The sequence below is a fragment of the Balaenoptera musculus genome, chromosome 6, assembly GCF_009873245.2.
Source record: "Balaenoptera musculus isolate JJ_BM4_2016_0621 chromosome 6, mBalMus1.pri.v3, whole genome shotgun sequence".
Lineage (NCBI taxonomy): Eukaryota > Metazoa > Chordata > Mammalia > Artiodactyla > Balaenopteridae > Balaenoptera > Balaenoptera musculus.
In genome coordinates this window covers 9,612,460-9,628,925 of record NC_045790.1, presented here as the reverse complement: position 1 = coordinate 9,628,925, position 16,466 = coordinate 9,612,460, and the positions used below count along the sequence as shown (strand labels likewise).

Sequence of the window (16,466 nt, the reverse complement as noted above, 5' to 3'; positions counted from 1 at the left end):
GTCACAGCTGCCTGTGGGACAGCCTGGAATGAGCCCAAACACCCCTGCCTCAGGGTCGGGGAGAGGAAGGCAAGCAGACGACCAGACGCAGGCCGGAGATCAAATGGTTTTATTTAGAGGCTGTTGGTCACGTGACGGAAAGGCATCTACGGTACAACATTACAGAGGTTTAGTTCATTATACAGTACAAATCATTAAGTCTTTACAATTCGTTACAGAGTCTTTGGATTTTTCTGAACTCCCATTTCGTGTGTAGCAAATCAATACAGTCTCCCAAACAAAATCACTCCTTTATGTGAACCCGTCATATTTACAGAACTCCACGCACAGAGATGCTCCAAGACTCTCCCAACACGATTAGTCAGCAGCACGCAGAAGGCATGAAGGATTCCTCCGAGAAAAGGGTGCACATGGGGACAATGGGGGCAGTGGAGTCAAGGGTCTCAGGCCGCACAACCCATCCCGGAGAGATGTCTGTCCATCTGAGGAGCGACAGACAGACAGGCGGGGCGGTGATCCTGGGAGCTGGCGGCGTGTGAGAGCAGGCAGGCCTCGGGCAAGTGTGGCTCATCATAGCCGAGAAAATATGTACCCGTGGCCGCCTGGTCAGTTTCACAGACGGGGAACTTTAATCCAAGAGGAGGAAGTAACGGGGGCTGGGGTGGGGGTGGGGTGAGGGTCTGAACACCTCCTAGGCCTTTCCGGCTCTGCAAGGGGCCCGCTCACAGCTCACCAAGCACAGGGGCCTGACCCGCTGGCCGGCCACCCCAGCCCCCCGCCAGGTTCTCTCGCCCTCCTGCTCCCTCCGGCCAGGCCGGGCATGGGGGACAGCCCCCCGCACTGCCCCCCGAAGTCCTCTGGGGTCCGGGCCAGTGACCGTGTGTGTACAGAGCAGGAGGCAGAAGCCCAGGAGGGCTCCCGCCCGGCCTTGCCCTGTCCTCGCGCGGCTGGGAGCCACAGACGGACGGTCCCTCCCGAGCGCCACGCAGCCGCCGCTCCTGCTGTCTTACTAAATCCCGGAACCTGACCTGCTGGGAACCGCATCAGGGATCCTAATGCTGACATTTATTTAAAATTAGGTCTGTGCGTTAGTAAGGCGAGGACAGAAGACGCAGGGAAGGGGGAGTCCCTCCACCCTCCGCCCAATAACTCAGGGTGCGGGGACTGCCCGGCTCCTGGCTTTAGGGACCGCAGCTCTTCCATTCACAAGCTAACACGAGTCTGCACCAAGGAGCAGGGCGGGCTTCCTTCACCACCCGGGAGCAGGACGGTCCCCCCGCCCCGAGCCGCCCAGGAAGCCGGCGGCAGCGAGAGAGAGGCCGAGAGCGTCCCGGGAGCCCCCGCTCCACCCACCAACACGGCGGCCCAAAGGGATGTGCGGGCCATGGAGCCAGAGGGCGGGGGTCGGGACTGCCGGCCCCGTACCCCTGCGAGGACCCAGCACGCCCCACGCCCTGCTCTGCTCTTCCAGGGGCCGCCTCGCTGCCCTCCAGGGTCCCGGGCCCACCAGGGCCCAGAGCTGCGTCAGGAGAGCCAGGCCAGCAGCTGCCTTCTGCCAGCAGTGCTGACAGATGAGGACGCCCAGGGCGGCCCGCGCGTTGCTCTCTGGCCGCGGGAAGAGCTCGCCAGGAACGCCGACGGGACGACGTGGCCTCTCTAACGCCACCAGCGCAGGCCCAAACCCGATGCATTCCGAGAAAACCCCAGGCAAGCTGGGAGCTACAGACTCGAGAGCAGCGACAGTGCTTTCCTCCCAGGAGAAAGCACCACCTCTGCACACAACGGGCTCTGGCCACTGCCCCCAGTCCCGGCAACACAAGGTCAAGGGCTCTAAGGAAACGCTGCTTCCCTGGGGGCAGAGATGCTGGGCAGGGCTGGTGGGACACTCTCAGGCAGGCGGAACTGGGGACGTTTGAAAAGCAGGCCCCGGGAGGAGGCGGAGGGGAGGCCGGGAGAAGGGGAAGGGCGCCTGAGGCCTCTCCAGACAACAGGGCTCCTCCTGGCCCCCCGCGAGCTCCGGCCAAAAACCTGCTCAGGGCAGTGGCTCGGCTGTCATCTCTTCCACTTCAACTCAACTGACGACGAAAAGAGCCCAACCCTTCACATCCCCCGACTGACCGTCCCAAGCCCGTTCTGCGAGGTTGTGACGCCCGTCACAGGGCAGATGAGCCCCAGCAAGTACTTGGCTCCGTAAATGAGGGTCACAAACACCCAAACCACCTTCCATTTCTATGGCGTCTTCTCTCCAATGCGCCGGGTGCGGACTTTCTGCCCCCGGGCAGGTCACCTGAGGCTCTGGGAGCGAGAGCCGCCCTCCCAGGGAGCGGTGGTGCTGGCATCCACGGAGGAGAACCTCGCACTGACAACAGGCCTGAAGGAGAGCTTCCGCGCGGGCAAGGAGCTTCCGCAGAAGAGCTGGCACAGAGTTGGGAGCGCTTAATTCAGGGACACGGCCGGCAGGTGTCCCTCGGAAAGCCAGCTGAGGACAGGAGGGAGTACAAGTGGTGGCCCGCCACAGACGTGGGGCACCAGGTCACTGGGCCACCACCCTGGTAATACCAGAGGCACCGGTGGAGAAAGGGCTCTGGACCAGGGCTGTCCTGGCGGGGCCAGGCGATGCTCTGGGATGATTCACGCCGTCCCCAGCGCCATCCGGGCCGGCCTGGCCTGTGGCTCTGCGAGGCTCCCAGGGATAAACCCCGCCGGCAACGGGGTGGGCAGCTCTCCCTCCGCCTGCCAGGCTGCAGCCCCAGGCTGGGCGGGCCTCAGGGCACAGAACCGCCACAAAGCTGAGCTGGTCTAAGTACCCTCCCAGAACCAAAACCGCACCAAGGCCACGATGCCTCTGACCGACTTTGTCACTGACCACAGAAGCACAACAGAATTCTCCAAGTTTTCACTGTCAGCTTAGAGTAAGGCCGCTTGTGTTTCTGCGATAAAGGACACAAGGAGGAGCAGCGTCCTGCGGGAAGCCCGCCCGAAGAAGGAGGCTGGCAGCTCCCGAGCGCCCACAGAGGCTGGCGACGCAAGGCGGGCCCTGGGCACTCACACCGGGAGGGTGATTGTGGCTCGCCAACAATTTCGGGTTTTGAAAAAATAAATACAATAAATATATTCCAAGAACTCTGTTAAGGGAATAAATGGCAAAGAGAAAAAACTTCCTGGGTATAAAGACCCTAAAACACCCACAAAGAAACCTCTAAGAAACCCCGTGGAAAGGAAGAGGGAAAGGCGGGAGGGGGCAGGCCCAGGGCCCCAGGCACTTGACGTGGGGAGGGGTGCTGGGGGCTACGCGGGTGCGAGGCGCCTCCGCGGGAGGAAAAGGCACGAGTAACGATTACGCTTTAAATTAAGAGGTTAACGGGGTCACCAGCACAGAAAAAAGAGCCACAGCGGCCGCAGTCGGGGCGGCCCCAGGCCCAGGAAGACGGCGGAACCCCGCTCTCCACAATCCGGGACCACGCTGGGCTCCTAGAACCTTCCACCCGCGGCCCGGCTGCGACGCCGCCTCACTCTCTGGGGAGAGGGAGAAACAGGGAGAGGTCACCAGCCCCGCGACGGGCAGAAAGCATTCCCGGCCTGTCCCCACGGAGAGGGGCTGGAGGGCCCGCCCGGGGCTGTCCCCGCAAAGGCTCGGCGGGGCCCCGCGCCCTCTGTCCGTCGCCCAGGAAGGACGGGAGGCGGCCACCCCGCCGCTCAGCTGGCCCAGGACTTGCGGTTCTCCGGGTTCCCGGGGGCGCCCTCGGCCTTGGCCAGCGCCGCCGTCAGCGAGGCCAGGTTGGTGGCGGAGCCAGAGAGTGCGCCGCTCCTGCGGGGCTCGGGGGCGCCTTGCGGCCGGAGCCCCGCGCTGCGCCGCCGCCCCGCGCACACCGCCCTGCGCACGCGGCCCGGCCTCACCAGCAGCCCGTAGCCGGGGTTGCACTTGAAGTACTGCTTCCCGCCGATGGAGCCGTCGTTCTTACCTGCGGGAAGGAAGGAAGACGTGGAGGTGGCTCCCCGGCCCGTGGGACTCCCGTGCGCCCAAACCCGCGCAGCCGGTCCCCGTTGAAGGAGCGGGGCCGGGGCAGTGCGCCCCGAGCAGCAGCAGAGGTGGTCACTGCGGACAGATCCCGGTGGCCTCCGGCACGGCCAGGGCCTGTCACTTCTGACGCCCACATGCCACCAAGGCAGAGCCCGCCCGCTCGCCCCACCCTCGGCACCAACCGCTGTCAGTCTGGACAGTCAAGATGCAAACCTAGGATGGATGTCGTGAGTGGAACGATTATTTTCCCTAAATCTATTAGATGGAAACTGGCAAATTACCAAACTGTAGCTAGTGAGATGTCACGCCTGGTGTGTCAAGATGGGAGAAGATGTCTCCTTGGTAAAAGCAAACAAAAAATGCTTTAAGGTGAAGGACAGCACTGGGGGGGGGGGAGGTTGGAGCTGATCCCTAAGTGTCCACAGCCCATGGTGACGGGTTGCTGGGGAACGTGATCTCTGCAGCAAAGCAATCATGAACTGTCCACACTCACCGCCTGCACCCTGCAGCCTGCCTCCTCCCTTCCTCCCTCTCAAACAGGCCCACCCGCCACCAGCTCCTCTCAAGGGCGGCAGGAGTCACTCGGTCCACCTCTCGACGTATCTCACAGGTGACCTGTCGCTCTCCCCTCCTGCCTCCCTCTCGAAGGCGGGGGCCTGTGTGTGGCCCTGCCCTGTCCCTTGGAGGCTCGCCCGCCCAGCCTGCCCTCCGAGAGCCCTGATGCCTCTTAGCTGCGTGTCCAGCCCGAGGTGGCCCTCTGACTGCCCTTCTCTACTGGACATCCACCCCGCACGCCCCGTGCCCCTCCTGCCGGAACTCTGCTTCCTCGGGAGCACGCGCTCTCCCTGCTCTCCTCACAGCACTCACTACTATCACCTTTGTTTGTTTACTCGGCAGTTCTCTTCCCTCTAAAACGTAAGTCGGGGGAAACCAGAACTTCGTTTTGCTCACCAAGGTGTCCTCGAAATCCAGGACAGGGACTGGAACACAGTAGGTGCTTAGTATTTATTTGCTGGATGAATTCGTCTGTTCGCTAATCCCCCTTTAATTCTTGAGGCTCAATTACAGATAGAAATGTCTTTCCCAATTCCCCTTTGCATTTCAGCAGAAATGGAGTTTAAAAAATATTCCAGCCTGTGCTGCACTAGTCTTCTACCTCTTCCATTTTATGACATTCTTGGCCAAAATTATCTTTAAAGACAGTGATTTCACAGCTGAGCCTAGGGGCTGAGAGACAGTCACTGGGGCCTGGGGTTCACTGAGCCCCCTCCCCCAGCCCTCACTCTGCTGGACCAAAGGGCACCTCCTCGACGCCCTCCCCCCTGCTCCTCACTGGCGACACCCAGCAGGCCACACAAGCTCTGCTAAAGCCCATGTCCACAGCCTCCAAGCCTCAGCTCAGGAAGCGGCTGCCCCACCCTGGGACACGCTGCTGGGAGGGAGAAAGGCAATCAGGCCGGCCGAGCTCAGCGTGCTAGACACAGAGTGAACTCCCCACCGTATCTCCTCAAGAGAAATGAGTGTGTCCACACAAAAACGTACACACGAGTATTCCCCGCAGCCTTACTCACAACGGCCAAAAAGTGGAAGCTACCCAAACGTCCATCAACTGCCAAGTGGATGAACAACGTGTGGAAAATCCCTACAGTGGGACAGTATCGGCCGTAGAAAGGAATGAAGTGCTGACACAGACCACAACTGGCTAAGCCTGGGAAACTCGGGAGGTGAAATAAGCCAGTCACGAGAGGCCGGGTATTTATGGCTCCATTTATGTGAAAGTCCAGATTAGGACCTTTCATATCAATTTAGACAAAAAGTAGATTAATGGTCACCTGGGGCTTGGGGAGGGTAGTGTCTTGCTAATTGATATGTGGCTTCTTTTTGGGGTGATAAACCCATTCTAAAATTAGGTTGTACAACTCTGGAAATATACTAAGAACCACTGAATTGTACACTTTAAACAGGTGGATTTTTTGGTATGTAAATTGCATCACAATAAAGCTGTTTAAAAAAAAAAAGAATCTGCAGGCCATTTGCTACAACCTGGATGAACCTACAGGGCATTATGCTAAGTGAACTAAGTCAGACAGAGAACGACAAATACTGTATGTTACCACTTACATGTGGAATCTAAAAAACAAAACAAATGAATGAATATAACAAAACAGGAGCAGACTCACAAATATAGAGAACAAACTAATGGTTACCAGTCAGAGACAGGGAAAGCAGGAGGAGCAAGACAGAGGTAGGGGGTTAAGAGGTACAGACTACTATGTATAAAATAAATAGGCTACAAGGACATATTATACGGCACAGGGAATATAGCCAATGTTTTATAATAACTTTAAGTGGAGTGCAATCTATATAAATTTTGAATCACTATGTCGTGCACTGGAAGCTAATATTGTAAATCAACTATACCTCAATTTAAAAAAAAAAAAACTGGGGGACTTCCCTGGTGGTGCAGTGGTTAAGAATCCGCCTGCCAATGCAGGTGACACGGGTTCGAGCCCTGGTCCGGGAAGATCCCACATGCCACGGAGCAACTAAGCCCGTGCGCCACAACTACTGAGCCTGAGCTCTAGAGCCCGCGAGCCACAACTACTGAGCCCATGCGCTGCAACTACTGAAGCCCGTGCGCCTAGAGCCCGTGCTCCGCAACAAGAGAAGCCACCGCAATGAGAAGCCCGCGCACCACAACGAAAAGTAGCCCCCGCTCGCCGCAACTAGAGAAAGGCCGTGCGTAGTAACGAAGACCGGACACGTTCAAAAATAAATTTAAAAGAATAAATAAATAAATAATTGGCAGGACAAAGTATATATTTCCTTAAGCCCTGCCCTCAGTTTTTCTGAAATGATGATCTCTTGGCTTGGAGGCAGGCCATTCTATAAGGAGACTTGAGAGACTGGTGAGCCCACAAGGCTCTTCGATCATCTCGCCTTCTGTCCTCCCCCTGGGGGCCCAGGAGCCTTGGGGTGTCTTAGGAACACCTGAGGCATCTGAAGCTCCACATGGGCATTGGTTTTTGTAACCTGAGCAAGCACAGCAGACAGAGCTGCTGTGACAGTTGAAATGCAGACGCTTCTGTGACTTAAAAAAGAAAAATCAGGATTTAAATTCACTACCAAATCAACAGTAGCTTTCAATTAAGGTCTTTGGTTTCTGAGAAATTTCTGCAGATTGAAAAAAAAAGCGAGAGAATCTGACTCTGAAAACGCTTAGGAAACTCCTATCTAGAGAAAATTGCTCATTTTGGAAAGGGGCGACCCAGGGGCTCAGAGACGTGAACGATGTGCCCAAGGGCACACAGCAGGCGCTGGGCGGTGCGGGGCAGGGCCGGCCCTTTTCTGCCAGACAACGGTGGGCACAGTGAGTTGCCCCGGGGACCCGGAACCTGTCCCAAAGCAGCAGCACTCACCTGTAGGTAAGTCTAGCTCCACTCCGACCCACGTGCCCTCCTGGAAGTCAGTGGGCCCCACGTATCTCACGACGCCCGTCTTGTTGGTGCCCACGGTCACGTATTCTCCCTCTCTGAGCCACTCTGGGACCTCACTGGCTTCTTCAGAATCCGAGGAGACTTCCAACCTTACCGGGGCCTGTGCCCCAGCGCTGCCGTCGCCCGGGCCCCCTGAGGCCAGCGGGTCCTCCTCACTCCCCAAGGGGCCGCCGGGGTCCCCGCCGAGTATGCGTGTGAATGACTTCAGCTCCGAGGTCCGCACCTTCTGGATCCTGAAGGGAGGGGCCGGAGCGGGCGGCTGGCACCGGGGGTCAGCAGGCGGCGGCGGCCGGGAGACGTCGGGCCCTGGGCCGGCGGCCGGCTTCGCCTGGGGCTGGGGGCTCTCCGGCTTCTGGGGGGCGGCGGCAGGGTCACTCCTGCCCCGCCGGTCAGGCGCGGGGGGGCCTGCCGCCTCGTCCCGCTTCACCGCTGCAGCCCCGACGGGGGCCGCAGCCGCGCCGTCTCCCGGTGCCATCCGCTCCGCCGGGCCGGGCAGGGCGCGGGACGTGACGGGCGCGGCCGGGGGCTCGGGCTCGGGGGTGGCCGGGCCGGGGCCGGGCGGGGGCGACGCCGCAGCATCCAGGCCGGGGCCGCAGGCGTCCGACAGGGTGGCGCTGGAGACGCTGTGCGAGAAGTAGCCGCTGGACGCCTCGCTCAGGGGGCTGGGCGGCCCGTCCGCGCCCTCAGGGGCCGGGGAGGTGGGCGCGGGTCTCGGGGGCCCGTCGCAGGTCTTGGGCGAGGGGGCGGCCGGCGAGGCCACGGGCACGTCGGGGGCCCCGCGCAGCCCCGCGCTCTCTCGCTGAGCCTGGAGCAGGGAGGGGAGAGTTCACAGTTAGGCGTCCGCTCCCCAAAGCCTGGAGACCAATGCTGTTGTCAGCGGGGACATGACAGCTCCGACGGTGGGACAAGCGCAGCCGTGCAGCAGGGCGGACCCGGTTCCCACCTCAGTTCCCCTGTTCTGCCGTGCGACCTCCGCGAACCAGACACGCAGGCCGACAAGGCTCCGCGCTGGCGCTGCCCCAGCCGCGACTGAGGGCTAAGCTAGACGGCCACCGGTGCCCCTCATCGCCTCTCCTTGCCGTAAACTGCGGGTCGTAACGGCTGCCTGTGATGGCATGATTTCTAGTAAGAGTTCCATAGTTGGTCCTAGTCTTGTTTTCTGGCACAGAACTCCCAAAACCCTTGGGGTTTCCTAAGTGGTAATAACAATAAGGGCTTCTCCATACTCATAACGAGGCCATTTCAGCCACATCTGAGTTTGTTAAGGGGGTGACTTTTGGAAAGCCCCCAAGGAAGGGGGCTGGTTGCCAGAGGGAACAACCATGTGACTAGAGGATTGGCACTTTCCATCCCACCCCTGACCTCTGGGGAGCGTCTGAAGGCTGAACTGATCACCAATGGCCAGTGACTGAATCAACCATGCCTACACAATGCGGCCTCCGTAAAAACCCAGAAGGACAGGGTTTGGAGAGCTTCTGGGTTGGTGAACGCGTGGCGATCTGGGGAGGGCGCTGTGCCCAGAGAGGGCGTGGAAGCTCCCCACCCTTCCCCCACGCATCTCTCCCAGCTGGCTGTTCCTGTGTTACATCCTTTTATAATAAACAGATAATCTAGTAAGTAAAATGTTTCTCTGAGTTCTGTGAGTCACTCTAGCACATTGATTCAACCTGAGGAAGGGGTCATGGGACCCTCTGATCTGGAGCACACTGGACTTGGCATCTGAAGTGGGGACAGTCTTGTGGGGCTGAGCCCTCAACCTGTGGCATCTGACACTGTCTCCAAGTAGATGGGGTCAGAAGCCGAGTTAACTGTAGGACACACAGCTGGTGTCCAAGAATCGCTTGGTGGTGGGAACCACGCATACGGGGCGGCCACCTCGGCGACGCGGTACAAGGCAGGCAGACCAGGCCCTCACACAGAGCGTGGCACACGGCAGGCGCACACCTCCCAGCGCCTCCCACTTCCCTGCACTCAGGCTCAGAACTCCTGCCCCCGTGTGAACGGATCCCCCTGCCCAACACCGACTCCACGGGGAGACTGACAGCATCGCTGGAGGCCAGAAGAGCACTTTCCTCCTGCAAAACTGAAATGATGGTCTCACTGGAGGATCTGGAAGTGCCAGGGCACAGCTCCACCAGCTCGGGCGGGAAGCAACAACCCTGGGGCCTGCGGGCGGGGAGGCGGGGGGAAGAGGAGGAACAGAGGCTGCCTGCAGGCTGTGCCCTTCCTCCGAGAGGCCGTCTCTCAAGCTGCTGCTCAAGGCTGGTCCCATGTCACAGATCAGGGCGTCTGGTCCCGGGGGACTCAGGCCGAGAAGCAGTCAGCCCGGCGAGCAGGGGCTGAGCGAGGCCAGAGCTACGCTGGCCTCTCCGCCTCACGTCACCGTGTCCGAGGGAGCCCGCAGAGACGCGCAGAGCCCCATCTCCTGGGGAAGACGACAGTCGCGGCTCCGCCGAGCTCTGCGGTTCTGGGCGCGCTCTAAGGTGTCTTGCCTTGATAACTTAAGCCATTGGGAGAAGGTGGCAGATTATCTTTGTATTCCCAGTGCACAATGACAGGGAATGGGAGACAGAGCGGGGAGTGGGTTGGGGGCGAGAGGGGTGCTGCTCAGAAAAAGAAGTGTGTTTTCAATATTTACGGAAAGATTATTTGTATTACAAGAATGGCCATTTTCCATTTGAAATACAGGATTTATTTGAACTGGGAAACAGCTGAGATCTGTAAGTCTCTTACAGTTACTTGGCTTAACTCAGCAATTTGATAAATCGTGCATTTTCACGTGAATTGTCATTTATATTCCTGTCTCCAGAGGCCCTCCTTCCCCCACAAGGCACACTCTCAGGGTACAAAATTAACAGCACCTCTTGAGATTAACAACCCATTTTTGTGATGGATCTCTGGGCTGCAAAATTTACTAAATCCAACAGATCAATAACTGTCGCCAGCATAAATACTCTAAAAGATTAGGCAATCTTTCAATCATTTTTTTTTTGCAACTTGTACATGTTTTATTTACTCTTTTCTATTTTAGTTTTTAATATCACTGACTGGGCAGGGAAGAATACACAAACAAAATTACAGTAGTCTAGAATCTGAACAATAACTATGGCCCTTAAATAGCCTGCGTTCCCCACTCTCCCAGGGTTCAACCCACCACTGCCGGATCTGCTGTCTGCTAAGGGCAGCTGGGCCCGTCCGGAGGAGGGGACAGTCCTGCAACAGTGCCTTAGAGCTCCTTGCTGTTACCCCATCAGCACTACTGAATCCTCTGATGTGGGCCAGAAAGTACTCGCTTTACAACATGGCCAGAGAGGCTAAAGGATTCACCCAAAGCCTCCGGTAAGTGAAAAGCCAGGGATCAGAGGTCACATCCACAGCGACAAGAAAAAGGTGACGGGAGGCGGCAGAAGGCGAGCCCAGATAACCCCCGTTCTTTCCCGCTGACCGAGCGCAGCTCAGATCCTTCTGCTTCGGCGCTGCGGCAGCCACTCCCACTCGACTGGAGTTGCTATGCGAATGAGAGCCCCCTGCGTCTTTGGGTTACGCTTTGCCACTGACATTCCTAAGGCTGCCAGAAAGCCTGGACGCGAGCGAGCCAGCAGGATGCTGAGCGAGCCAGCGGGATGTGCAGCAAAGCTGCGCAGAGTGTGCAAGGCAGCGCCCTTACGTAAGGGACTCCGTCTCATCCTGCCCCACCGGCCTTGGGACCCCAGTCCTGCCTCCGAGAAATAATAAACCCAACTCACAGGGGGCTGGGGGTGGGGGGGGGGGTGTCACAGCTCTATCTTCAGTTAAATTCGTGAACACCAAGGATGGCCTGCATTGAAAAGGGCTGCTCAGAAAGTAGTAAATTCTTGAACGTCTAAATTTTCTTTCGAATTATTTGGCCTCTTTTCCTACTGTTTTAATAAATAAAATTTTCCTATGACGATACAGCATTTCCTAAGAGGATGAACACACAGTGGGAGAAAATAGATCTGCTATTCATAAGATCAGAAGTGCTGTTCATCTGTGGGAGATCATAAGAGACTATTTTCTCCCCAGCTTAGCATCAGTCTTTTCACGCTGATATCATGAATCAGAATGAAATGTAAAACTGAGAATTAAGTCAACACTTGGAATAAGGAGATTGTTCTGTTTATAGAAATCGCCTCTACCTAGCAGTGGGCTATTAAAGCCACAGACTACATTAGCAGTCAAGCACCTAAAAGTTTAGCAATCATATGATTAACAAGTTGAAAATAGAAAAGTGTAGCAAGCAAAATACAGAGGGAGAAGACGGTGACCTATATTACAGTTAATTACCAAAACGGGGATGCTGAACTAAAAAACCACGGGTGTGGCCTCAACAGTCACAGTATCGGGGCCGCCCGCCGTATGTGGGGCAGCGCCAGCAGAGGCGCCGCCAGGCCCGACTAACTCACCTCCAGCGTCCTGGGCGTCCCGGCATCCGGGAGGGCTGACTGCACCATGATTCGAGGCACGGGCTGAGTAAACAAGGGAACAGGTGGACACAGGGATCAGGGGAAGCAGAACAGAATGACCAGAGAAGCTTTCAACTGAACAGACGGGAGAGCTGTCAGGATGACCCACCCGAAGCGAACGTTTACAACTTCCAGGAATTCTAACAAGTCACTGCCTAGCAGGCCTGCCCGGGGCTGGGGTCGGGACGCTGCAGAGGGAACGTGAGAAGCCGGGAGCTCAGCCAGCCGCTCGTCCCCAGCTGGCAACACCACACACGTGCTGAAGACAGTAAGGTGTATGGTGTGCTCTCTCCGCTCTCGCGCGGCACACGTCAGCCAAGGGCTGCGTCTCTACACACAAGCGTTACAGGACCTCACTGGCCCGGGAAACTCCCGGTCGAGAGGATCACAGGCAGTGCCGTCACGGGAAGCAAGGGGGACGGAAGCCGGTGTGGCTGGAGCACGAGGCACAGCAGGACAGGGACGTGGGCAGAGGCTCTGGGGTCTGAACTGAAGCTCCCGGGCGACGGTAAGGACCCCTGTGACGCCTGGGCAGAGAGGGCGGGACGCGAAGAAGACCGACCTGCTGGTGGAGGGCAGGCTGGCTGGAGAAACAGTGCGAGAGCGAGGCAGGCAAATCACAGGCTCCAGCAACAGAGCAGGGGTGAGGTGACGAGAGCCTGAGTTAACGGGCACAAGTGACATCACAAGAACGGAGTGGGCTGCTTATGGACACGTGGTTCAAGGAACATTTACAAAAAGATAGAGTTAAAAAAAAGACAAAAACTAGGGGGCTTCCCTGGCGGCACAGTGGTTAAGAACCTGCCTGCCAAGGCAGGGGACATGGGTTCGAGCCCTGGGAAGATCCCACATGCCACGGAGCAACTAAGCCCATGTGCCACAACTACTGAGCCTGTGCTCTAGAGCCCGCGAGCCACAACTACTGAGCACACAAGCCACAACTACTGAAGCCCACGCGCCTAGAGCCCGTGCTCCGCAACAAGAGAAGCCACCGCAATGAGAAGCCCGTGCACCGCAACAAAGAGTAGCCCCTGATCGCCGCAACTGTAGAAAGCCCACACGCAGCAATGAAGACCCAACGCAGCCAAAAATAAAGAAAAGCAAAAACAGAAACAAAAACAAGCCCTAGGATAAGGAAAACGGGCGTCAAAGGAGAGAGCTGGTAACCGTGAAGGAGTTGGTAGCTGCTGAGTCCACTACAGCAGGTGGGGAAGGGCACAGAGTAGACGCAGTCATCTCGAAGAAGCCCGGGGTCCACCACATCCGCCTTTATTCTCTCAACCAACGTCTGGCCCCGTCCCAGGCCTGCCTGCTCCGACGCACGAGTCTGGACCTCGCCTCGGAGAGCTGGGCTCTAAGAGGGTTCCGTCCTGGCAAAACGAACACATACCCGCAGTCCTGTCTCACAGAAGAGAGTCAAAACTGGGTGTCGGAGTTTGTTTCCACGCAGTTACGCGTGTCTCTTCTCTTGCTGGCTCACTGATCTACTATCTAATCTAAGTTGCCCAGAGATCCCTCCAGGTCCCTTCCTCTGGCCCTGAGCCCTCCAGGTCCTCCCAGGTCCCTGGTGCACCTGGGGGCCCGGGGGCCTCTGCTGTCACGACTTCCCGGATAGTCTGCAGGCACGAAGGCTGACGGCCGAAGTCTTGCTTCCTACTTGGCAGCCCAGACTCTTAATTGAAGGGAGAAAAGCCCGCCTGCAACAAGATGGCCCACTGAGGGGGGGGGTGTCGACCTGCTGTGTTCACACACCAAACAATCGCGTTTCAGCAAAGGTACCGCTACAACCAATTATGCCCTGGGACTGCCTTTGGGAGAAAACTGCTAGAAGGGATTAATTTTGTAGAGGTGAGGGACCAGCAACAGGATTGGAGCAAAGGCACAGAGGAGAGGCAATTAAATAGGAGATGGTAGGAGATCCAGCTAAACAGATGGGAGGACCCAGGGATAAAGGAAAAGAAGACGCACTCTACCCTGCAAACACTGGGGAGTTCCTCGGGGTTGAAGGCCAGGGAGAGTGAGGGTCAGAGGTGTGTTTAAGAGAGCCAGTGTGAGCAGGCAACAGAACAGAACGAGGGAGGACGCCCGCTGGCAGCAAAGCCACGGACCCCCGCCCCCGCCAGGCTCACCTCACTCCCTCCCACCCTACAGCACCTGCCCCCTGCTCCCCGCTCCCTTTCAGGGGTTCTCCATTTCAAGCACGTACCCTTCACCCTGTCTTACAGTCCTTCAGTGCATGGCCTACTACCTTTATTTTTATTTTCCCCATAGTGTCTGAAGTCCCCCACGAATGGAAAGGTGTTCAGAGCATAATTCTCAGTAAGGGCAGAAAAAAGTTTGTTAAGCTGGAACTCCAAAATACTTACATTCTTCAGTTAGATCTTATTCAAAACCGACAAGATTGGCATGAAACATTCTCCCTTAAGGCATAAAAACGTAAAAATCCCACCAAGAATGGAACTATAGCCACCCAGGATGAAAGATGTTCTAAGATTCTTGTCCTCCTGAACGGAGCATGGAAAAATAATTGACACTTTTCTTTATGATTCAGAGTGACTTTTAAAAATCCAGTAAATGTTTGGGAAAGTATCTGCTGAAATGAATTAAAGGGCCAGCTTGACTGGGACGCGATGCTGGAATCCAGTGGACCCACGGGGCTTCCTGGTGGGGCAGGGCCCCTGGCCGAGACTCTGTGGCTCCAGGCAACTAAGCGGAAGCCTTTGAGTCTAGCCCTGACCATCACTCACTCTCAACAACCACCTCTTGATCAGGCAACAGACCTGCTCCATAGAGATGCCTGCCCAACCCCCAGCATTCAGATGACGTGAGAACCAGGGCACTGGATGATGAGACACACCTGAAATGGCTGAAAACCGTGTCAACAATAAGATCACATCAGGTCTGAGTGGGTCCTGAGTGCAACTTCAGGTACTTTGACCGCACCCACTTCGCTTCACACACTGGTAAACTTCGGGGTGTCCCCTCCGAGGGGTGCTAGGTAGCAGTGGTTGTCAAATACCAACTCTGGACAAGAGACGACCACAGGTAGATACTTCTCCAGCAAGGGACATGCTCAAGAGGGTAGGGGCACAGACATACAAGACTGGCTGCGTACCGGTTTCTATGGAAGCTAGGTGCCGAGTACCTAGGGATTCACTCTAATATTCACTCTACTTCTGTATATTTCAAATTTTCCCATAATACTGCCCTACATGATGAACTTAACTGGGGCTCTGCTTCAATGTATAAACTTAGCTCAACAAGGACTCAGGTCTCAGGCGTACAAGGCATTGCAATAGCGCTGTGGGAACACAAAGACCTGAAGAATACGGGCTCACTCTCAACAAGGCGGCAATCCAGTTTGGGGGAAGGACGGTATGCAAATAACAAAAACGTCAAGGAAAATGATAGCTATCAGAATGACAGTTTCAAAGGAGATTCTGTTCACCAGGCCTAGAACACCTCCATGACGGTGATTTCACTTTGAGACAGGGCTTCAAGACGGAATGGCTTTTCCCACAGCTGAGGGACACCTCGAACTCGGAGAGCGGCGTGACAAAGGCAGGCTACCCTTTGTGTCTGGCAGTGTTCCCTCCTCTCACTTCCCTGCCCAGGAAAAGCTACTCAACCTTCCAGGAGGTCTTGGGAGAGAGAGAATGATCTAGACTGACCAGTGCTGGGCAGAGGCAATGGAGGTTAGGGTATGTGGAGGAGGCCTTGTATGTAAATTTATGGTGGATTTTCACAGGCAATGAAGAACCACCAAAGGTACTGAATGAAGCGGCCATAAGAACTAGGCTTACAGAGGATTATCCCTAAATAGGGTAGAGAGAAAACTTGGAGAGATCAATTAAGCAGCTACTTCAATGGTTCAGCGGAGAGCCAATAATATAAGAGCCTGCACTTGGATGGTAAGAGGAAAAGGAAAGAGAAATGAAAATTTAGAGATATGAAGGAGACTCCTGAACACCTGGAAACACCTGGGGGGAGAGCGAAAGATGCTGCCCAGGAAGAAGGGACGACACGGCGAGGGTGACGGTGGCCTCAGCAGAAACAGCGTGCGCACGCACCTGTGTGTGTGCACGATCATGGGGGGGAGGGGTGAGAGGCAGGGGGTACCAGCCTTCTGTATTTGGCCATGGCCTTTGGTGAATTTAGCAACCTTAGTAAGGGTACCAAAAATACCTACAAAGTGCACTGAAATCTTCAGTGTGTCATTTGTCCTTCACACGTAACAGCTCACATTTCCAAATGGTACTGCTTGCACTTTAATGCTCTTTTACATATCCCCCGTGCAGGCGGTTGCCTCCAATCTCAAGAGCTCAAAACACTGCAGATCATAAGTTCATTAATCCTTACGACACATCTGGTAACTATTAATAAAAATGACTGCAAAGTATTTTGCAGCTATAAATATTAAGAAGTCCCACGAGGCTCACGAATATAAGGATAATTATCTACATT

General features: G+C 56.3%; 1 protein-coding gene across 3 annotated transcripts in view; it reads right to left on the bottom strand.

The window, feature by feature from the left end:
- Positions 1 to 1,882: 1,882 nt before the first annotated feature.
- The window catches only part of KIF13B (kinesin family member 13B), a 192,676-nt gene continuing 178,092 nt past the window's right edge, over positions 1,883 to 16,466 (bottom strand). For 2 of the 3 annotated variants that reach the window (XM_036854067.1, XM_036854068.1), the window contains 3 exons: positions 11,943 to 12,005; positions 7,441 to 8,323; positions 1,883 to 3,962 (listed from right to left, as the gene is read on the bottom strand). In XM_036854067.1, the coding sequence (XP_036709962.1) occupies positions 3,697 to 3,962; positions 7,441 to 8,323; positions 11,943 to 12,005 (1,212 nt within the window). In that variant the 3' untranslated portion in view covers positions 1,883 to 3,696. Of the gene's footprint in view, positions 3,963 to 7,440; positions 8,324 to 11,942; positions 12,006 to 13,169; positions 13,401 to 16,466 lie in introns of those variants that run through there. The other variant, XR_005020172.1, reaches the window with a different exon arrangement.